Here is a 22,766-nt window from a genome sequence, read left to right on the forward strand (position 1 = left end):
CCTTAGCCTCCCAAGGCTATTTTTTGTTGCAGTTATCATTGTTGTTTAGGTGGCCCGGGCTGGGTTTGAACCCAGTATGTGGCCAGTGCCCTACCCACTGAGCTATAGGAGCCGCCTGGTAAAGACCGTTTTAAATGACACTTCAATAAGCATCATGGAAGACATAGCCCACGAGAAAACAAGAAAGCAGAGCCTATGTATCACTGACAATGCAGTTCACTGCAGTTCCAGAGGCACGGGTGTTTAGGACACCTTTCCTTAAGACAGGGGGACGTCCTATGTGTATTTGGAGACCTGGGGTTAGAGCTTCAACCTTCTGCTCCCCACAAGAAGGGGGGGGAGATATGTCCCTTATTCTCAGACATTTTAGAAACATAAATAAGTGAACGGAGTAGAATGAAAAAGTCCACAGGACTTTGCGCAAGAAGTGAGGGCTGGGTGGTCCCTGAGCCTCTCCCAAGGTTTGTTGAGATTCTCCAAATAACAATCCATGTGCACAGCACCTTATGCCTTCCAGAGCTTTACTGTCCACGTCATGAACTCCCAGGAACTGGGGAGGACAAGGGTCAGGGCTACGTTGGGGTCCTTGGCTGAAAGCAGCTCACTTCTTCTCACCCCAAGTTCCAGGGCTGCTTATATTCCACATTCCAGTGTCTGCAGGGGAGGCAATAACATAGAATCCCCCAAGAAAAAAAAATGGGAAGGGCTGCTATATTTTCAAGCTGACCTACTACACCATTCTTCCTATATTCACTGGCTGGCTTTCTATACCTCCGAAGCCATAAACTGGCCCTACTTTCTGACCCCATCTTCCTCCCAAGCGAGCGGCCTCTCTGACGTCATACCCAACCATTCCCTTAAAGGGGATTTGGTCTTTCCTGCCTGTCAGCACCCACCCCTGCCCATTCGCCTGGGCACCTCACTCCCCAGTTCACAACCTTCCTCACCCAGATTCCATCCAGTCTGAACTTTCATGCCATCTGTCCCTCTCAATGGGACATCCAGCATACAAGAAAATGCTTTAGACCGAGTTGTACATTATTCACACATGCTGGTGTCTCCGAGATCCTACCAGGCGTCATTCTCAGCGGTTTCCTCCGTGGACTCTGTCTGCAATTTCTGACCATTTCCAGGGTGTTAGCCAGAAAACCCTTGAAGGTGAGAGGATGGGGGAGACCCTAAAAAAGAACTCAATGACTCCACTACTTAGAGTTGAGATCCAGCCTCTTATTTACAGCAAAAACAAAGCTGCCAAATGCTAAGCCACGCTTCCTTCAAGAAAGGAAGGATTTCCAACTAACCCTTTCAACTAAATCCAACGTGGGCTCGCTACTGAAAATCCCTCCTACTCTACAGAAGGGCCTTCTCAGATTATTTTCCTTCAAAAAAACATAATTTACACATTGAATGTCTTACTTTCCAAACCATTCAGAATTAGGGAAAGGGGGGAAAACACGTCTGTTTCTATTTGAAACTGTCAAAATTAGCATTCAGTAATTAAAAATCACACCCTTTCTCTTAATAACCTAACCAGCATGATACAATCAGGTTGTGCCAACTCTTTAATCTAATTGACTAATTACAGATTTTAATTTAGTCAGTTACTGAACAACTGTTGACAATTTGTTTTCATTAGGGACAGAACAGAATAAATATTTAGGCTTCCAGTCACAAAGACTCCTGTGATCGGCACTCCACTGTGACCCCAACTTCAGAGAGAGCTCTGGCTCCATCAACATCCTCAGACACAGGTACCCATGGTGGCTCTTGAGCCACTTCTCAGCCACAGCCAGTGCCAGAGCAAACCTTCCCACAAGTCCTCTTAAGGCAAAAAAACCTCAAGTACAAGTAGCGGCCTCCCTTCCCAAAGTACAGGCAATTCCCAAATTCACACACGTCACTCAAAAAGTGGCAAACACTTAAACGTTGTGAAGAAAAATAAATTCAATGCTACATGTCACTGGCTTTTAAGCAACAAAATAAGTTAACAGTCAAAATAGGTTTATCTGCATTCATCTCACTGGAAAGCAAACTGTCACTGCCATTTTTTTTTTTTTTTTAAGACACACGTTTACAGGTTTCCACTGAAATGATCCAGTTCTTTCAACACGCATTTTCCCCCAAGGTCCTCATCTCTGAAAGTCATTCACAAGTTTGTCAAAGCAGCAGTGTGGCTAGGAGTGAGGCCCTGGGTTCAAATCCCAGCTCTATTATCTGATAATTTCATAACAATGGGCTCAGGACTTCTCCAAAGTCTTGATTTCCTCATCCAAGAAATGGGATCATAACACTTCCTTGCAGAATGTTACAGAGATTAAGTGTCACACCCACACAGAGTGCCTGGTCAGGGTAAATGCACAATGAGGACTTGTTCCTGCTATTTTGGAAGCCACTGTGGTATTCCCCAATGTCCCCATGCCACCTGTCCGAACTTACAGAGCTACCAAGCAGGAAAGTCTAGCGGAGAGAAGATGACTTTAGAATTGCTATCCAGGGAGTGGGGGCTCTGCAGCGCCTCCTGCAGCCAGGGGCCTTCCTCCACTGGGTCTTCCATTCCTCAAGCACCTGCCCTCTAAGCTGCATCCCCCTAGCAGGGAAGCCTTGCTTGCACCAACCAGGGAGTGGGGTAGGTGACTTGGCACATCCAGAGAGCACCCTGCATCCCAACCTTCCTCTTCCTGACTCCTGGGGGAAACAGGAGGTACTTCCCCCTTCACAGAAGCCAACCCTTGCCACTCCAGGACAGAGTCAGAAGGCATCAACTACACTGCTAAGTGGCTCCTGCCTACAGATTCTCGCCAGGTCTCTGGAAAACTTTACTGAGGACTCTTGAGGTATTGCTGGTATTTTTTTTTTTTTGGAGACAGAGTCTCACTTTGTTGCCCTTGGTAGAGTGCTGTGGCATCACAGCTCACAGCAACCTCAAACTTGGGCTCAAGCAATTCCCTGCCTCAGCCTCCCAAGCAGCTGGGTCTACAGGCACCTGCCACAATGCCCGGCTATATTTAGAGACAGAGTCTTGCTCTTGCTCGGGCTTGTCTTGAATCCATGAGCCCACACAATCTACCCACCTTGGCCTCCCCGAGTGCTAGGATTACAGGCATGAGCCACCTCGCCCAGCATCACTGGTATTTTTTTAAGCGCAAAAAGAATCGGGTCTTCATGAACTGAAATGGAAACTAAAATTCTTTTTTTTTTTTTTTTTGTAGAGACAGAGTCTCACTGTACCGCCCTCGGGTAGAGTGCCGTGGCATCACACGGCTCACAGCAACCTCTAACTCTTGGGCTTACGCGATTCTCTTGCCTCAGCCTCCTGAGCAGCTGGGACTACAGGCACCCACCACAATGTCCGGCTATTTTTTTTGTTGTTGTTGTTGCAGTTTGGCAGGGGCTGGGTTTGAACCCGCAAACCCTGGGCATATGTGGCTGATGCCCTACTCACTGAGCCACAGGCGCCGCCCAGGAACTAAAATTCTTAATGTCTTCTGTTGACTAGAATTCTCCTAATCTTGTATGCTCACACTGATTCCCCTGAGCTGATGAGAAAATCTAACCAGTGACTATATAGTTCTTGATTTTCAGATCTCTTCATGAAAATTAATGGTGACTCAATGCAATCTCTTTTTTTTTTTTTTTTTTTTGAGGCAGAGTCTCATTATGTCACCCTCAGTAGACTGCTGTGGCGTCACAGCTCACAGCAACCTCAAACTCCTGGGCTCATGTGACTATCTTGCCTCAGCCTCCCAAGCAGCTGGGACCACAAGCACCCGCCACAATGCCTGACTATCTTCTGGTTGCAGCCGTCACTGTTGTTTGGCAGGCCCGGGCCAGATTTGAACCCACCAGCTCTGGTATATGGCCAGCGCCCAAGCCACTGAGTTACAGGTGCCGAGCCCATGCAATCTCTTTTTAAGTAAAATATTTTCAAGCCTGGAGTCCACAGGGGGTAGTAGGGGATTAGTAAAAGGGGGCCTTGTAAGTGAGAGATAGAAAGCTTGTTCTTTAAGTTATACAAGTCGCAGAGCAGCTCAGTTCCTCTACCCTGTACCCTGAGGAACACCGCATCACAGAAGCAGAGCTCTAGATTCATCCATCTCCCACCTGGGCCTGCTAGCCCCCCTCCCCGCCCCCAAGTTATCAACCCACTCTGGAAATGAGTCATAAATTACTTGGCTGGGTGCAGTGGCTCACACCTGTAAACCCAGCACTCTGGGAGGCCAAGGCAGGTGGATTGGTTGAGCTTAGGAGTTTGAGATCAGCCTGAGCAAGAGCAAGACCTATCTCTGCTAAAAACAGAAAAATTAGGGCGGCGCCTGTGGCTCAGTCCGTAGGGCGCCGGCCCCATATACCGAGGGTGGCGGGTTCAAACCCAGTCCCGGCCAAACTGTAACCAAAAAAAAAAAAAAAAAAAAAATAGCCGGGCATTGTGGCGGGCGCCTGTAGTCCCAGCTACTCGGGAGGCTGAGGCAAGAGAATCGCTTAAGCCCAGGAGTTGGAGGTTGCTGTGAGCTGTGTGAGGCCATGGCACTACCGAGGGCCATAAAGTGAGACTCTATCTCTACAAAAACAAACAAACAAACAAAAAAAAAAAAAAACAGAAAAATTAGCTGGGTGTCATGCTGCACTCCTGTAGTCCCAGCTACTCAGGAGGCTGAAGCATAGGGATGGCTTGAGCCTAAGAATTTGAGGTTGTTGTGAACTATGACGACACAATGGCACTATATCTAGGATGACAGAGTAAAACTGTGTCTCAAAAAAAAAAAAAAGCCAAATCTGGTATTAATTCTTAGATAGGCAGCATGGTCTAGCAGTGAGTGGTACTTTACAAAAAGACAAAGCTAAATTGAAGTCTACCTTCAACATTACTTCTTTACCTCCACAAGGGGAATCAAGATGAAACTTAACCCACAGTGTTGTTCCGAGACTGACATGAGATAAAACCTCAGGTGCTTAGAATGGTACCTGGCATACAGTTAGCACTCAATAATTGTTTGCTATTGGTATCATTTCTTCCTTTTGTGAAATGGGAAGAATGCCCCACCCCTATATTGCCCAAACAGGCAGAGAAGTGACTGAGAATCCTTTTGAGGGCTGGGTACGATGGCTCACGCCTGTCTTGTCAGGAGGCTGAGGAAGGAGGATGCCTTGAGCTCAGGAGTTCAAGACTAGCCTCTACTAAAAAAATAGAAAAATCGGGCAGCACCTGTGGCTCAAAGGAGTAGGGCGCCAGCCCCATATGCTGGAGGTGGCGGGTTCAAACCCAGCCCCAGTCAAAAACTGCAAAAAAAAAAAATAGAAAAATTAGCCAGGTGTGAAGGTTTGTAGAAGGTTACTTGAAAGGCTCAGGCAGGAGGATCACTTGTACTCCAGGAGTTTGAGGTTGCTGTGAGCGAGGCTGATGCCAGGGCACTCTACCCAGGGCAATAGAGTGAGATTCCACCTCAGAAAAAGAGAGAGAGGGAGAATACTTCTGAAGAGTCTCACTCATAGTAAGTGCTCAATAAACACTAATTTGCTGCATTAATTTAAATAAGGGATGAATTGTTACTAAGCCACACGATGCCATTTAGTAATTTTTCCTCTCCAAGAACTCCCCACCCAACTCCCGTGGAAGATTGCCACTCTCCGGAGGCAAACGTTCCAACTGTCATTAGATTCTTCTTCTCAAGTTCCCTCTGACGAACATGCTGCTAGCAAAGTAACAGCAAAGAAAGTATGTGGCGACAGTCAACTAGATTTAAGTTCATTTTCTATAGCTCGGGGTCAGCATCGACTGAAGCACTCTGGTGATCAAGTTTTCTGCAATTCCCCCATTCCACGCGTTAGCGCGCTGACAGAAATTCACTGCAGTATTTAAAGTGGCAGCCATCACAACTAACTCAAATTGTATTGGCGTCCCTGATGCTGAAATGCTCTGCTGAAATCATGGGCAGGCGACTCGGAGGTAACGTGGTGGCTGAAGTTCCCCGGCATGCTGTAAAACTCCCTCTGGAAGCGGCTGCCCAGCGGAGACCACAGTAAGCCCTGCGCCCAGCACTGCCGCCCGTAACACGAGTGACTCTGGGCGGAGCTGGCCGGCAGGCAGCCAGCGCTGCCAAGAGGAAGGGCCTCCAGAGAGCGGATAACATTTTCTACTGGAAGCCTTCTAAAAGCCGGCGAGAAAAGACCAGCCGCGTGCACGCGCCCGACACCAGGCCTGCCCACTGGGCCGCCTGCCCCCTCAGCACTGGCCGGATGGCCAAAGCCACAGGAAGCTCTTGGCCTCTCCCAAAGAAAGCTGCAAAATTCCTCAAGGATGGCACAGGCGCAGACGCAGGCCTCTCGGGGAGGTTTTCTCCAGTCGTGGCCGCCACAGGCATCTGGAACACATGCAGCCTCAGACTTGCTGTATTAAAGTCCTACTCCAGGCCTCAGTTTCCCCTTCTGGAAACTGAGCGGCTCCGTCTCGACATGCCTTCTATGACTTGATGGACGGTATCAATTTGAAACGGCCTTCTCAAAAGGGGACCACAATTCACAGAGCATTCACAGGCTCTTACCTCTCAGCCAGCCTTTCTTTCATGTGCTTTCATATCGCAGGTGAACAAATGAGCGCTCAGAGAGGCCAAGTAACGTACCCAAGGTCAAGTGAAAGAATCAGAACTTGTACCCTGGCCATCTAAGTCCAAATCCTGAGTATTATCCATGATGCTGCATCAGGCCCCACCACACCACTGCAGCACCAGGCAGGCAGCAGCACCCAGGAGTAACTGTCCACCAACCCACTGCCACTCAACGATGCCTGCAAAACTATGCTCTCTCCACCCTAAGAGCGGGCAGGGCTGCCAGCATCCTGCATGTGGGGCAGCCAGGCCCCTCCCAGAGCCTCCTCTCTCAAACAGCCTTTTGTGACTAGTAAAGAGGGATCAGAGGAAAAGCTCAGACAGTGGCCCCAGGGAGCAAGCCGAGCTTCTTCAGGTCACAGGACTGGGAAACACAAGTGAAATGTCAGGCACTTCACCCAAACACACAAAGGGCAGGGGACACAAAGCCTGTCCAAGGAGCTGTGCAAACAGCTGTCACCAGGAGGGGACAGGGAATTTGGGAGGCTGGGTCAATAGACGCCCTGCAACCTATTCTCAGGATTCTAGCGGTGGCCATAGCCTGAGCCCTGTTCAGACAACACCCTCCACAGGGGGCAGGGGACCCCCACCTCAGTCACAGACAAGCAGGAAGGGCTGTCCTGCGGCCAGTCAGCAGGGACAAGTTGCAAAGTTCTTGGGCTTCATCCAGAAAGCCATGCGACTCTGCCGTTGAGAAGCAAGTGTCCCTGCCCACTCAGGCCTTCTCCAGAGGGGTCCACGCCCCGGTCCCACCCGTTTAAGCAGGAACTACTGCTGACTCAGCATTCACCAAGCATCTGTTGAGCACCTTCTGGGTTCAGTGCACTAAAAATACGGTGACAAACCACAGAGACAAAGGTGCCAACTGCCTCCTGGGCCCACTCTGGATGCAGCCAGCAACTCTCTGAGGTAGGGATGATTTCCTTCTTAGTACAGATCTGGAAACTGAGGCTCAGCAATCACCTGCCATTTGACCCAACACACTCAACCTATAGGAATCAAGATTCAGTCTCAGCTCTCTCTGAGCTAGTGCCTTTTGGAAAGGCTGAGCCCCACAAATAGGCAAATTTTACATCATACACCCAGGGCACATATATTTATATACACATAGAAATCACTCAAAACAGACATTTCCAGAAGCGATACTTACGTCTACTCTGTGCAGTACGGTTGTTGCTCTCTCTGTACTTGTCAGTCATGACCCACTAAGTTGGTTCCACAATGTACTGATGGGTCACAACTCACAGTTTACAGAACGATGCTTCACCATGTGCCACTTGTCCGTCTTCATTAAGACATGTACTTAACACACCTGATGGCTTAAATAAACCCATCACTCTCAAGGTTCAGTCTTGCTCACCAACCTCAGCATGTCTTCAAGACTCTCGAACAGGCCCCAGGAATGAGGTGCAGAAAGGGGATGGACATAAAGCGCCAGGGGCTTCCCTTCCAGAAGCAGGAATGGAAAGACACAACTGATTTCAAATAACTCCTTCCATGCAACCAATAACAAACGAATAAGAGAGTTCAGAGCTCCTGGGAAGAAAAAAGCGGTGTCTTTTCATAGGAGGTTCTAGCAGACCTGGCAACAGCAGCCACATTCTGAGCTAGCACCTGCTCTCCGGAAGGATTAGTTGGCAGGAGAGCAAAAGACCTCTCTCAGGTACAACACCAAGTGGGGATCACAGGGAAGGGGCCAAGCTCCCGAGCAAAGAACCTGTTCTGGGTTCCACCAACATGAGAAGAGGCTGCGAGAGAAGAAATCAGACAACCCTGGGCCAGGTGCCGCCAGCAGCACGCATGTGCCAACTCATTTCATCCTTGTGAGCAGCGGGGCTGGTTTGGAGGCTGCATGTATAATCCCCCCCTACCCGCACATTGCTCAAAAGTGTCGGAAAAATAGGGACAAGGTAAGCAAGCCCACTCCACTGGCACATGCCTCACACTGACCTCACTCTGCCGCCACCCAGCTATCAATCACCGTGAAGCCAAGACTCTTACCAAGCCAGAGATGAAAGGAGAAAAATGACAGAACACATTTACGTGTCACTTGCACTGTGCTAGGCACTATTATGTAGACTGTATGCACCTGTGCAAGCTCATTTAATCCTCGTGACAACCTTAGCACATGAGGCAACTGAGGCACAGAGGTTACTTAAGGTGGCCGTGTCCGCATAGCTCATGAGTACAGAAAGCAAAGGAAAAAGTCCTGGACCTCGGTAGGGTTTCCAGGTTTGAGTCATGCTGGTGAGCTCAGGCAGGGAATCTTTCCTCTCAGCGCCTCAGTTTCCCCGCTCATAAGATGCCCAATTCAATCAACTGCAATCCTATTTACACCTATATTAAATATATTTCCCACTGCCACACAGGGGTAGGGCTGTTCATCTGCTCCCCCACCTCTGTCCTGACTCTGCAGGCTGGTCTCTCAGAAGCACAAGGTCATTCCTCAAGATTTTCTTCAAGCACTAGCACATCCTAGATTGCATCTGTTACTGCAATTCAACAGTGAGTAGAGCAGGGGCTCAGGAGCCTCGAAACTCAGCACTGTCTTGTACTCCTTCCTGGTCTGGGGGCAGATTGATCACCCCAGAAACCAACGTATGTACGTATGGAACCGGCTTCCCACGGACCTGCAATGGCAACACTCCTCTTCTCAAGCTCAGCTTCTCTTATTTAAGCCTCCTTTTTGGGACTCCTTCACATAATCAAAAGAAAACCAGGTAACGTCTAAGTACCTGCCAGGGCAGGATATATAGCCCAGAGGATGACGCAAGACCCCTTGTTTAAGGACTTTCAGTCCTGTTCATCCCTATCAACATTTGCAGAGTATCTCACAGCACAACTCATTTTCCCTGGACCCTTGGACAGCGTTCCATGCCTTTCTCACGGTCCTCCCCATGGTGGGCTGCGCGAGGACAACCCTTGTGCCCATTTTAAGCAAAGAGATGGACTTTGAGAGAGGAAGGCCCCCACAGCTAACAAGGATTATGAAGCTGAAATTCAAATCTAGGTACCTGCTAATACCCAGGGGCAAATGCTCTGGGCCTTACCAGTTAGCTGTGCAGTGGCCACATGCAGGACCACTCTGCCCAAGACAGATAAGGGCACAGATGTCTCAGGGGAGCACTTATCAGTGCCAGCCTATGGCAGAACTACCAGCTCTGCTCCTTGCACAGGTGCAGGGGTGAGACAAGAGCGTTAGATGGGTTGGGCGGAGTGGGAGAGGTCTTGGAACCAATCCCCCATGGATCCTGAAGGATGACCACGCCTTATTACTTAGCCCTCACAACCACCAGGCAAAGAAAGCACCATTTCCCCCATTCTACAGATGGGGAAACTGAGGGTCCCAAAGTCCATCCAGCCATGCCATGGCAGGCCGGGGACTAGAATTCAAGTAGGAGTCCCAACCAGTCAGTGCCCAAACCCCTAGGAATCCAGGGGACTCAAAGCCCAGAAAAAGACACGCAAATAGAAAAAAAACTATTCCTAAAACTCATCTCACCAGGGCTACAAAAAAACCCCATTACCCTGGCGAATCAAAAACAAACAATCATCATTGTTTGCTGTAAGCTCCCAGCCACATGTATTAAAGAAGTTTATGTGAATCGTCTAATGCACTTGTGCCGTGGTCAGAATTATTACCAAGCTAAAAAAGATTAATTTTTCTAAATACGCTAAACCCTCAGACACTATTGTAAAGGCTATACAGCTAGTGTAACATTTCTGTTATCTTGGCTGTCAGTCCCCCAAGCACACGCACCTCCCTGCTACTTCTCCCTGTAAGACTTGAACACACAGAGGCACAGAGGCCAAGGGAAGCGAGCCAGACACCCTCGGCCCGGGGTCCCCAGTAAAGATCCTGCCGCCCTTACAAAACTGAGATGACCTACCCAACGCTGCAGGAGAACTGGGTGTCTCCCAGCTCCCTCCAAGTGCCGGCTGGCGCAGAGCTCACTCTCGGTCCAAATTTGCAAATGCTTAGCTAACAAAGATGGCATTATGCAAAAGGCTGGTGCACACTGCTGGTCTGGGAGTTCAAATGAAGTGACCACTGCCAAAAACTTTGTTTGGGTCCTCACTGCTAACCCCCTCAACACACACCCCCACCTCCCGCCTTGAAATAAAGGGCAAGGATTTGCAATGTAGGGTCTTGCTGCCACTTGAAACCTATTAAGGTGACTGCACTACTCAAATTCTGGCAAAATGCAATTCCAGTTTCTCATTTAATGTTTAATTAGCTACCGATGGAGGAGCCTGGCAGCCTCTGGGGTTAAGAGGAATCGCAGGAAGAGGGATAGGAGCCCAGAGAAGGCACTCAACACAAAATCTTCAGCTCTAAGGGGCATGAAAAGGAAAAAATACTGTGTGCATGCTTTGTTTTTCTAATCTGCCATACAAAGGTGCCAAGGGTCAGAGCCAAAGGCAATGCCATGAACTTGCCAGGACCTCTGGGCAGATAGCTAGGCTGGCTTATCGCTGGGGAGAGCACAGCCCCAGCTCCCTGAAGCCCAGCTGCAGGCCTCCTCCTCCTATTCCTGCCCGCACTGCCACCCTCTCACCCTTCCCCCACAGGGTTCTGGCAGGCGTGGACACTGCCTGCCTGGCAGGAACCTCAGCTCAGCACATCCAAGGAGAGTCCTCTCAAATATCACTTTGCTATTTCAAAGCCACCAAGGACGCTGGACCCCTGCCACACAGCCGCAGATACCTTGGCTCCCGCCTACGCCCACCCACGCCCACCACTCCAGGGGCACTTTCCTACTTTAAAAGCCCTCCCCATGCACAGTCTCACTACTGGGTGTGCAGGGTGGGGCCAGGGGCCAGCAACCACAGGGCTAAGGAAGCCAACACCACTGAGCTGGGGGTATACAATGGCCAACCTGAAAGAGACCTCAGGTCTTCAGAGCAGGGAAACTGAGGCAGACAGAGAAGACTCGCCAAGGTCACGGGACTCCGTGTCCATTTCACCCTGAAGTTCTCACAGAGAGGCCTGGGGTTTGGAGCAGCTGTCCATGAACCTCCTGAAATCACCTACAAAGTCTCCTTTACGGGGACACGTGCATTTTCTGGAAATAAAGCCCATAGTTTTTATCACATATTTCCTGCCAAAAGTTAAGAGCCACTGCACCATAACAAACTCCCGTCCCAGAGTTCAGGTCTCACCTCTGCCAGGGACTTTGCCATTCCCCTCTCAGGGGCTTCAGTTCAATTCTGCTAAGTTCATTTCTTTAGTGAACACATATGGGGCACCAATTAGGTGCCAGGGACAGTTCAGGTCAAATGCCAAAACTTTCCTTCTGTTTCACAGGGATTCTCTATCAAATCAGTGTCATCAAAAGCTGAGGGGCCTGGAGTTTGGAAAACCAGTCCATGAACTGGAAAGACAGAGAATTTCTAGGCCCACATTGCCATCACCAGGCTCCAGGCCCTAGGACAAGCCACCTAAACTCCAGGCCTCAGTTTCCTTATCTGTAAAGTGGGAATGATATTTTACAACAAAACCCAGCCAACAAGGCAGCTGTGAGGTCCAACCACAATCACCATGAAAATGTGTCACAAAGAGCACAGCGGACGTGAGCAATGCATACTCTAGTTTCTAGCATCTTCAGCCTCAAGGCCACTTCAGGGCCGTACCTACTCCACTCTTTCCACCAAAAGGAAAACACCAGGCTGGGCATAGTGGCTCACGCCTGTAATCCCAACACTCTGGGAGGCTGAAGCAGGAGGAATGCTTGAGCCCAGGAGTTTGAGGTTGCTGTGAGCTAGGCTGATGCCACAGCACTCTAGCCTGGGCAACAGAGGGAGACACTGTCTCCAAAAAAAAAAAAAAAAAAGGAGGGGAACTGAAGAAAAGGTAATTGTTATAGAAGAAAAGGAGATACAACTTACCCATAATTATAGTTCCTGAGTAAGAGACTAGGAGAAGGCCAGGCAGGTGTAAGTGGCTCATACCTCCAGTCCTAATTACTCAGGAGGTTGAGGTGGGAGGATCCCTTGAGCTCAGGAGCTGAAGACCAGCCTGAACAAGACGTAGACCCTGTCTCTACTAAAAATAGAAAAATCAGCCAGATTCATGGTGGGCACCTATAGTCCCAGCTACTTGGGAGGCTGAGGCAGGAGGATTACTTGACCCCAGGAGTTGGAGGCTGCTGCGAGCTAGGCTGACACCACAGCAGGCTGACAGAGGTAAAAGAGTTAGGGTAACAGAGCGAGACTCTGTTTCAAAAAAAAAAAACACGAAATTAGCCACCACAAGGAGGAAAGGGATTGCTGGTAGTTTGAAGGCACCAAAGACACTTCCGCAATGACCCCTCAGGTTCCCCCTGGAGCAGATCAAAGTGGAGAAGGCAGTCATGACACCACTTGCCCAGACTAAGGGACGCTCACGTAGTTAGCAACGTCCACTCTACAAAGGACAGGACCCAGACAAACAGCGTCTAAGACAGCGGTTCTCAACCCGCAGGACTGTATTAAAGGGTCGCAGCATTAGGAAGGTTGAGAACCACTGGTCTAAGAGAACCCAAAGGGATGCTCCAAGGGGACCTCACAGGTTTTTGTCAACACTCTGAGCAGCACTGCTCTGGCCTAACAGTAACAGCAAGGAAATCCCAACAAGGGCCCTCCTCCCATGGCCCCAGAGCCTGTTCTGCTTTAAGGCCAACCAATTTCTCAGAAAAGCCCACCCAGATACCAAGTCTCCCAGCACTCCAGGTGACAGGTGGTTGACATCAGACTCTCGGCCTTAGAAAGAAAAAAGCCAAGAAAACTCAAGTGGCCAGGGTGTGAGGGGGAAACAGACTGTGGCTCAAAAACTTGCCAACTCAAGGCAAGTCTAAATCCCCTCCCCACCGAGGCCCAACAGCCTGGCCTTGACCTGGAACTAAATTTTAGCCCAAGTCTCAGGAAGGGGGTAAGATTTGCCAGGATCTCAATATCATTTCCCTGAAAGAGCTGGGGCCCCAAATGGAAGATCCTGGTCCTTTTCAGCCCCACAGGAATCAGGACTCTCTCCTTATCCCTCCCCCCATAAGCACTTACTATCCCCCAAAGACTGGGTCTGCTATCTGGGCTATACAAACTGCCCATACCCTGAGAACCTCTGAATCTCCTTGACAGGAAGTCAGTTAACAGACACTCTTATTTACGCTCCACTGGATTTTCTAGGAAGGATTTAAGGCAACTAGTTAACTGACATTATAATCACCTTGTTCAAGATCACCCACAAAAACTGAGTCACCAAAAGAACACCTTCCAATTTTCCACTGACTGTTCCAGCCTGAGTTACTCACTGACCTCAAATTACCTATTCGCTCTTACCTTTATCTTAATTCCTTCACCGAAACAGCAAGTGTCCCTACTATGTGCGAGGTGTTGTTGGAGCTACAGAGATGAACAGCTTGTGATCTCTACCATGGAAAAAACTAGTAAGCGGCCATCTAAAAGAGGACCGTAAGTGAGAAGTGAGCTGGAACAGCACAAACAAACATTACTTGCCATGGGCCGGTGGGGCCCAGCCAGGCAGTGTTTGGAACACCCACTCTGGAAGCAGTCATGACCTGTGTGTGCACTCTTAACTCAAAACTTACCCACTGGGAACTAACCTTTCTGTGTCTCAGTTTCTTTATCTGTAAAGTGGAGTTAACAACATGCCTTCTCTCATTGGGTCACCAGCAGGATGAAGTGAGAGACTGAACCTTTAGCACTTTGCACAGTGGCCCAGAATATGGAAAACTGCCAAAAGGGGCTCTGCATAGGTGAGTTTTTTGTTTTGTTTTGTTTTTTTGAGACAGAGTCTCACTCTGTCATCCTAGGCAAAGTATCACAGCAACCTCAAATCTTGGGCTCAAGCGATCCTCTTGCTTCAGCCTCTTAAGAAGCTGGGACTACAGACGCCCATCCTGAGCTAATTTTCCTATTTGTAGCAGAGAGGGGGGTCTCGCTCTCACTCAGGCTGGTCTGAAACATGAGCTCAGACGATCCACCCACCTCGGCCTCCCAGAGTGCTAGGAGTACAGGCATGAGCCGGTCATTTTTATACACCTTGAGATGAAAGGGAGATCAACGTGTGTAGAGAACTATGGTAAAAGTCCTCCAAGAAGGAGACCCAAGGCACACAGGGTTTCAGCAAGAAGCTCTCGCAATAATTCTAGCAAAAAGGAATGAGGGCTAACAAGATGGTAGCTACCAAACGGAGAAATGAGATAAAGACCTGAGAAGGACAGGGCGGCGCCTGTGGCTCAGTCGGTAAGGTGCCGGCCCCATATACCGAGGGTAGTGGGTTCAAACCCGGCCCCAGCCAAACTGCAACCAAAAAATAGCCGGGCGTTGTGGCGGGCGCCTGTAGTCCCAGCAACTTGGGAGGCTGAGGCAAGAGAATCCCCTAAGCCCAGGAGTTGGAGGTTGCTGTGAGCTGTGTGACGCCATGCCACTCTACCGAGGGCCATAAAGTGAGACTCTGTCTCTACAAAAAAAAAAAAAAAAAGATCTGAGAAGGACAAACAAAAAAAGAGGGCTCCTTTTCTTAATTTTCATAAGTATTTCTGAATTTTCCAGTTGCTTCTCTGCCACCACCCCTTCAACTCAATGCCACCCTGTAACCTCTTCATAGTCCCCATTCATCACGCCATCCCTCCTCCCACGTGACCTGACATGCAGGCCACAGGACACAGTAGAGCCCGATCCAAAAAAGCAGGTTTTGATTCCCAAACCTATGAATCATAGGCCTCAGTGCACATGACCTCATCGCTTCATAGCATCTTCTAAATGTCAGCACCTACCTCACAATCTCTACACAATTCTACTGTCATTCCTCAGCAAATCATGGAAAGCAAACCCCCATACGAACTTACACTGTTGCCATAGTTTCAAGATGGCAGACTATATCACACGTTGCCAAAAAAGAGTCTCACATTTATTAGAGCACCGAACTTAGTTAAATCTCGACTCCTCTGACAGATACCACCAAAACACAGCATAGATGTCCTATATCAAGAGACTGGTTTGAAATAGGCGTACCCCACACACACACACAAGTCCCTACTCTACAATAAAACCATTTTGCATAGCAGCAAGACTAACAACAAAGTGTGGGCCATCCATAGATTTAAAAACAATTTTTTTTAAACTACAAGGTTTTTACTAGGTAGCACAAATTCACCAACTTTTCTTTTTTTTGGAGACAGAGTCTCACTTTGTCACTCTCGGTCGAGTGCTGTGACATCACAGCTCACAGCAACCTCCAACGCTTGGGCTCAAGCAATTCTGTTGCCTCAGCCTCCCAAGTAGCTGGGACTACGGACACCTGCCACAACCCCTAGCTACTGTTTTAGAGATGAGGTCTCGCTATGGCTCAGGCTGGTCTCGAACCTGTGAGCTCAGGCAATCCACTTGCCTCGGCCTCCCAAGTGCTGGGATTACAGGCGTGAGCCACTGCACCCTACCTTACCAACTATTTTTATGTGGCTGCTGCACCTCTTAGCCTCCCCCAACCTCCAGTTCAGAAACTCTATGATCATCAGCATGGGATCGTTTTTATTTTTTTGAGACATAGTCTCACGATGTTGCCCTCGGTAGAGAGTGCTGTGGTATCACAGCTCGCAGCAACCTCAAACTCTTGGGGTTAAACAATTCTCTTGCTTCAGCCTCCCAAGTAGCTGGGACTACAGGCACCCACCACAACACCTGGCTATTTTGTTGTTGTTGTTGCAGTTGTCATTATTGTTTTAGCTGACCTGGGCAGGGTTTGAACCCACCAGCCCGGATATATGTGGCCAGCACCCTACCCACTGAGCTATAGGCGCCACCCATCACCATGGGATTTTCCCATAAGAACTACATGACAAGTGAATCAGTCACCTCTCCTTTCACTACTTAAAGTTGACCAGGCCAGAAGTACCATCCACCAGCTTCTCTTTTTCAACCCTGGAGAGTGCAAAAGAAGGGGTCAATTTCCTCTGTATTCCTCGGGAAAGGCGTTAACTTTTCATTCACAACAAAACTGTATCGTGAAACCTGTAGGGGCCTCCAGCTAAGTCTCTGCCTCCTATTACAGGAGAAATTTTCACCATGAAGACATTCACGGTAATGGGATCTGACCATTTGTGAAACTTAACCAGAAAGGTTCTGGTCTCCTAGTCCAGTTCAACCTCTGCATGCAAAGAACTCAGAGGGTCTGGACAAGCAGGTGGGAACCTGATGATGGTCAAGAAACCAACCCCCATGGACTCCCAGAACCATTCCTACCCACTTCATGCAGAAAAACAAGAACAGATCACACCTGTTGTGTGCAGAGATCTCTCTCTCTCTCTCTCACACACACACACACACACACACACACACACTTAACCATCTGCAGGGCCACCTGGAAGCAGGACCTGGAGGGAGGGCACAAAAGACCTTCAGACACTTCCCCTTCCAACTCCCCCAGAAATACCCTAATCTGTGTTGTTAGAGCATAAAGTCTGACTCCAAGCAAGTCTGGAGACCCCCTTTTTTTTTTTTTTTTTGTAGAGACAGAGTCTCACTTTATCACCCTCGGTAGAGTGCCATGGCCTCACACAGCTCACAGCAACCTCCAACTCCTGGGATTAAGCGATTCTCTTGCCTCAGCCTCCCGAGCAGCTGGGACTACAGGCGCCCGCCACAACGCCCGGCTATTTTTTTTGTTGCAGTTTGGCCAGGGCTGGGCTTGAACCCACCACCCTCGGCATATGGGGCCGGCGCCTTACTCACTGAGCCACAGGCGCCGCCCCCCCCCCCTTTTTTTTTTGAAGAGTAGTGCCATGAGAGATGGACACAGGGCAGGTGTCTCTCCTGCAATAATTTCATAAATCTTAAGAAATTCATCCAGGAAGAAATGAACGACGGGGAAAAAAATACTTGAACCTGATGAAATTAACCATCTTCATAAGAATATTTCAGGCACAGCACTGCAGAGTAGCTGAGGGTCTCGGAGTACACGTCATCTTAGTACACACAACTTGAGCCCCTTACCAAACACACACACACACCATAAAGTGAAAGATCGCTCTCTACAAGGTTCAACAATAGTCCTTTCTACCACATTCATGTTCAACCACCCCTTCTACACCAAAACACAAGTTTCATATTTGCTTTCTTTTTTTTTTTTTTGGTCGCAGTCACTTTTTTCTTAAACCAATACCAAAGAGGCTCTGCCCCCTCCCAGCTAACTGTCCACCCTAAACGTAAACCTCACACGGTTCCGAGCCCTGCACGATACCATTTAATTCTCCAGATAGGGATCTGCACTCTTTTGCATAACTGCAACATTATGAAACACCATTCACCAAGTTAGAACACTGTTGGAAGAGGGTGTGGTGGGGAGGGCACCAGGGAGGTAGGAAGGGGAACAGAAAGGCAAAGAGAAAATAAAGACCACTGCCAACTGGCTGTGTATTTGCTTCTGGTACTAAAGAAGTTAGAGCCATCCAACCCTGTAATTATTGCTAGGATTAAAAATTTGTTACTCACGTAATCATGAAAGGCTTTTGCTTCACTTGAATGTTCACAAGTGTCTCTCCTTTCAGGAGCTGCACAGTAAAGGTCCCAAAATACGCTGCAAGTTGAAAAATAAAATAAGATCAAGTTTCTAATTATGACTTGCGCACACAACGGCAAGTGCACGACGCCTGGGCTAACAGTACCGGGTTTCCCAAAGGCTCAACCCCACCTCACCAGCTTTTATCCGGCAACATCAGCCTAGAAAACAAAATGGATTCGACCTCTCCTGCCAAGCCAGTAATTTGTAGGAACAATAACAGGTCTCATCTATGAAGCACCTACTGTGTGCTGGATGCCTCAACCCAGACTGTTCATGTCTGCCATATACTGTAAGGTGAGCAATTTGCTCTCAACTTTACCCATGGAGCAACTGAAGCTCAGAGAGGATACAACCCACTCACAGATGCCCTGGTACGACAGGTAGGAATTTGGGTAGGAATCCATGCCTGTGTCACCCGTGCTCCTTTTACCACCTGACACCAAAATGGCTGTGCCTCATAAAAAGGTTCACGCATCAAAGTCAAAATACAACTATGATTCATATTTATAGCAATCTGGGTGACTCTGGCAATAAAGAAAACTCACTGGTTCTTAATCCCACAGCCGACACCCTTACTCTTCCCACCTCACCCCCATTCCCATCCAATCCCTCCCCCAAGAAAATCTTAGACAAGAACCACTCTTTCCCCTATCCACCAAAAAACACACATCAAGGAGCCAAAGGAGAAGTTACAACCAGGTATCTTGTCCTTTCCCATGGAAACAGAGAGCCCTCTTCAGAGAAGCACCTGTAGAGAAAGCGAGCAGGCCTAGAAATAGCTGCCTCACTCCCCAGCATGATTCTGTATGGTCACTGCAACACTCTGTATTATGTGAGAACAGACATCCAAGTCCTCTGTCAACCAGTACAGCCAGACACAAACACAGACAAGTCACTGGCATTATTAATCAGAGATCTTAGACACTCACAGAACCAACATGATGGGTAAAGTGGGCATCAGAACCAAGGTCCCACTCCCAGCCCAGAGCTCCTGTCCCCGTCACAGCCAGCCAGCTCTGTCAAACAAGCATCTCACTCAAGGTGTGTGAATAATGCAGGCTGCCCTCACCAGATCAGCTCCACTGCTTCCTCCCGCTCCAAAAAGCAGAGGTCATTTTCTCAGCGTCAAATCGCAGGAGGCAACTTCTAACAACCAGGGCCACAGGCACAATTACTCAGAGCTACCACCGCCTGAGCCCAGCACAACAGACTGCATTCCTGGGGCTGAGACAAGGATGCAGCCGCTTCAGGGGATTCTGGGTATAACGGGAAAATCGGGGACTTTTACTAGCTGCAGAGGGGGGCCAGAGCACATTCCTTTCTGCCTTCTGGAGCTTCATACATTTGATTAATTCCACACATTAAAGGTTTCTAAAACTACAAATTCCCCAGCCCCTTCTAAGTAACTTTCACTCATAAACCTAAATTTCTACAAGACCCAAGACAATCAGACCCCACCAACCCCATCTACCTACTCCCTCCAAAGACCACACAGAAAACCTATCACCTACTCCTACAGGTGGAATCCTCAGGCCACACAAATGTCTCCAACACCGGCAGTTCGCAGGCTGGCAGAAGTAATTAAAAACTCATTTTCTCTGCACAAGTTAGAACAGACACTTCATCCTCCTGCTGTTCAAAGAGACTTGAAACAGTAACCTGAGCTGGCAATCAGGTAAACTTGCTGAAAGATCCCAACAACAGGACACTACATTTTCCTGAACTCCACCAAAATATCACAAGCCACTCTGCTTTTCTTTTCCTTTTCAGAAGGATGTCAAAGACTCCAACAATCAGTCCCCTGGAACACCCAGGTCACACACTCCCGGCAACTGGCTCCCACTGGCTCTAAGCCTCCCTCTTGATTGCCACAAACCTAACACAGACCAGACCTGCACTGGCCTCCATACCCACAGAGCCCAGAGGCCTGGTTAGAGTGTCACAAAGAGAAAACCCCTCACTGCAACTCTGGGAGGTAGACTCTGACCAGTTAAGTTCTTGGTAAAATGAAGCTTTGTGGTTTGGGGGATGCTTGGGGGGAGGGGGGTTTGTGTTAACTCACAGAGGAAAGGAAGGGCCAGTGAGTCTGAATCAGTGTCTTTAAAGGAAGTGGCAGCCCTCTCTTGCTTTTTCTCAGGGAGCCAAGAGAAGGCTCCAGTAGATGTCCTCTCTTAAGATTCTTAGCTCATAGAAGAAAACGGAAGGGACAGTCCAGTTGTAAAACAGACCTGGTATCCCTTCCACTCTGCCCCACCCCCACTTCTCTAATTAAAGCAGCATGCAGAATTGACAAAAATCCTTCAAGGATTTTTCAAGCCCCCTGCCTAGTGCCCCAGAGTGAGATGGAAATGTAAAAAGAGTTTCTACTCCAACACTGCAGGTTTAGCTGCTTTTGTACAAAAACTTGAGGGAGCATCCTCCTCTGTCCTTTTCCTTCTCGCCCAGTTCAGCCTGGATGCCCAGAGGAGGCCTGCTCTGTGCAAAGCTGAGGGCAAAGGGATGGAGGGCCCGCTCCAGACCTTCCCTCTTTGTTTGTTTGGACCCAGGGCCCAGAACAAAACAAGCACAACGCACAAAACTATCACACAAACTTACCACCACCACGAATGCAAAAACCCAGGCGGTTCTCCCAATGTGATGTTTTTTTCCCATCGAATCTGGAAAAGAGAAAACGGAGAAAGCTTAGAGGAGCAGAGCTGAGGGGGTGGGCCGGGGGCTTCCCAGAGCCAAAAGGCTGTGAAGACCAACCAACAATAAATGCCAAAAGGTGATAAAAATTCAAAATGGTGGCCACAGTGACTGCTCCTGAAAACAAAGGCTCTAAGAACAGTGAGGAGGAAGGGGTGTCAAGAAACTGGATGCTGGGGGGAGTCCCACTCACCTCTGATAAGAAGGTCTGTGCAGATTTCTGTGCTCCAACGTGCAGTAAATATTCGTAGACGTATAAAGCTAACCTGGAAAGTGGGCAGAGGGCAAAGAGAAAGAGAGAGAAGGCGTCAGATCCCATCGAGCGCTGCTCCTGGACCTTGCCAGCCAGCCTTGAGCCCTGTCTGCGCTGTCCCATTGTGGTCCTGACCAGAGGTAGCAACTAACTCACCCAACGCTGACTACGGGGTGCAAAGTTAAGGGGTGGAGACCGGGCAACACATTACCTCAAGCTTTGAGGGCTAGAAGAGCAGCCCCCAAACTTGAACTTCCAAGTGGCCAAACCCACCTAGGTCCCTCAAACTCGAAAGCCACCAACCCCACAGTCGCCCTCCTTTTCCCGACTCTCTTCTTCTTTCAACCCTCTCCCCAGCTTTGGAGGTCCGGGGAGACTCAGCCCTGGAGTCCGGGTACTTGGCGCGCTCTGGAGAGGGCAGCAAAGCGCCACCCTCACCACCTCGCCCCGAAACAACTGTCCCCCAAGCCTGGGGCCAAGCCGGCGCCGCCGTCCGTGCCCAGCCTGGCGCCCTGCAGGGCGCGGAGCCGGCGGCGAGACCGAGGGCAGAGAAGGGAGAGCGCTCCCGGCCGAACAAAGCCCCCGGCACACACTCCTCACGCCGCGGGCGGACAAAAGGAGCCTTCGGGGCTACAAAAGCCACGCGCCCCCTGCCCGCGCCCGGTGGGCAAAGTGCAGCCACCGCGGCGAGCGCCTGACCGGGGCGAGCGCCGAGGCTCGCTCGTGGGACCTCGCCTACCCCTCACCTCGGGGCCCCGCGTCCGGCCCACCCCGCGGCCACCAAGTGTCCCCTCCCCGGCGACTCCCCCCAGCGCCCCTTCCCTAATACCCCAACCTCTACCGGCTCCCAACAATGGGCTCTCCCACGCTACCCGCCGCGGCCTCAGGAAGGGGCCAGGGAGGCGGCGCGGGGACCCGGGACCCGAGGGCGCAAGAGCCCCCCAGTCCCCGCCCGCAGCCCGGTGGTGGCGCGGCCGCCACTTGCAAAATAGGGCTTACTTTTCCCGAGCCTGCCCGTCCGAGGGCACCGCCGAGCCTTTGCCTTTGGCAAACATGGTTTGCAGAGAAGAGGGCGCCAAGCCTCACCGCCGCTGCTACCGCTCCGGCTCTCCCGAGCTGCCCCCTCGCTCCCGGACCCCTCCCCGGTGCTCGCTCGCTCGCTCGCGCTCTCCTCGCCGCGCTCCCCTCCCTCCCCTCCAGGCGCTGGCTCCGCGCTCTTTCCAGCTGTCAAAGCGTCAGCCCCGGCCGCGGCCCCATCGCCCTGGAACTCCTCCCGCGCCGGCTCGGCCTGGGGTGCCGCCGCCGCCGCCGCCGCCGCCGCCCGCACGGCCGCTCGCTTGCGCGCCCGCCCGGCTCCGCCTGCACCGCCCTCTGCGCCTCCGGCACCGCTGCCGCCGCCGCTGCCGCTGGTCTACTCGGAGCTCAACCGAACGTGGCTACCCGGGCGAGGGAGCGAGGCGGGCGTCAACGTCCAGCGATTGATGGCCGCCTGGGCCAATCCGCGCGCGCGGGGGCGGGCCCGGGCCGGTCCGGGAGGGACGCCCTGTCAGCGCCCGGCCACGGCAGTCCCCGCTGCCGCCGCCTCCGCGGAGTCGCTGCCCTGCTCCTGCAGGCGAGCTGGGGGTGTCCAGGGGCGCGAGCCTCTCTTCTGTAGTTGGGGCTG

The 22,766-nt window shown here is 50.4% G+C and overlaps 1 protein-coding gene across 4 annotated transcripts in view; it reads right to left on the reverse strand.

Moving 5' to 3' along the window:
• SSBP3 (single stranded DNA binding protein 3) overlaps positions 1-22,517 on the reverse strand; it is a 172,378-nt gene extending 149,861 nt beyond the window's left edge. For 3 of the 4 annotated variants that reach the window (XM_053576306.1, XM_053576305.1, XM_053576304.1), the window contains exons 1-4: positions 22,103-22,517; positions 21,044-21,116; positions 20,758-20,819; positions 18,093-18,177 (exon numbers count right to left, since the gene is read on the reverse strand). In XM_053576306.1, coding sequence (XP_053432281.1) covers positions 18,093-18,177; positions 20,758-20,819; positions 21,044-21,116; positions 22,103-22,158 — 276 coding nt within the window. In that variant the 5' untranslated portion in view covers positions 22,159-22,517. The remainder of the gene's footprint in view (positions 1-18,092; positions 18,178-20,757; positions 20,820-21,043; positions 21,117-22,102) is intronic. The other variant, XM_053576303.1, reaches the window with a different exon arrangement.
• Between the last annotated feature and the right edge of the window lie 249 nt (positions 22,518-22,766).

Source organism: Nycticebus coucang, chromosome 22, assembly GCF_027406575.1.
Source record: "Nycticebus coucang isolate mNycCou1 chromosome 22, mNycCou1.pri, whole genome shotgun sequence".
NCBI lineage: Eukaryota > Metazoa > Chordata > Mammalia > Primates > Lorisidae > Nycticebus > Nycticebus coucang.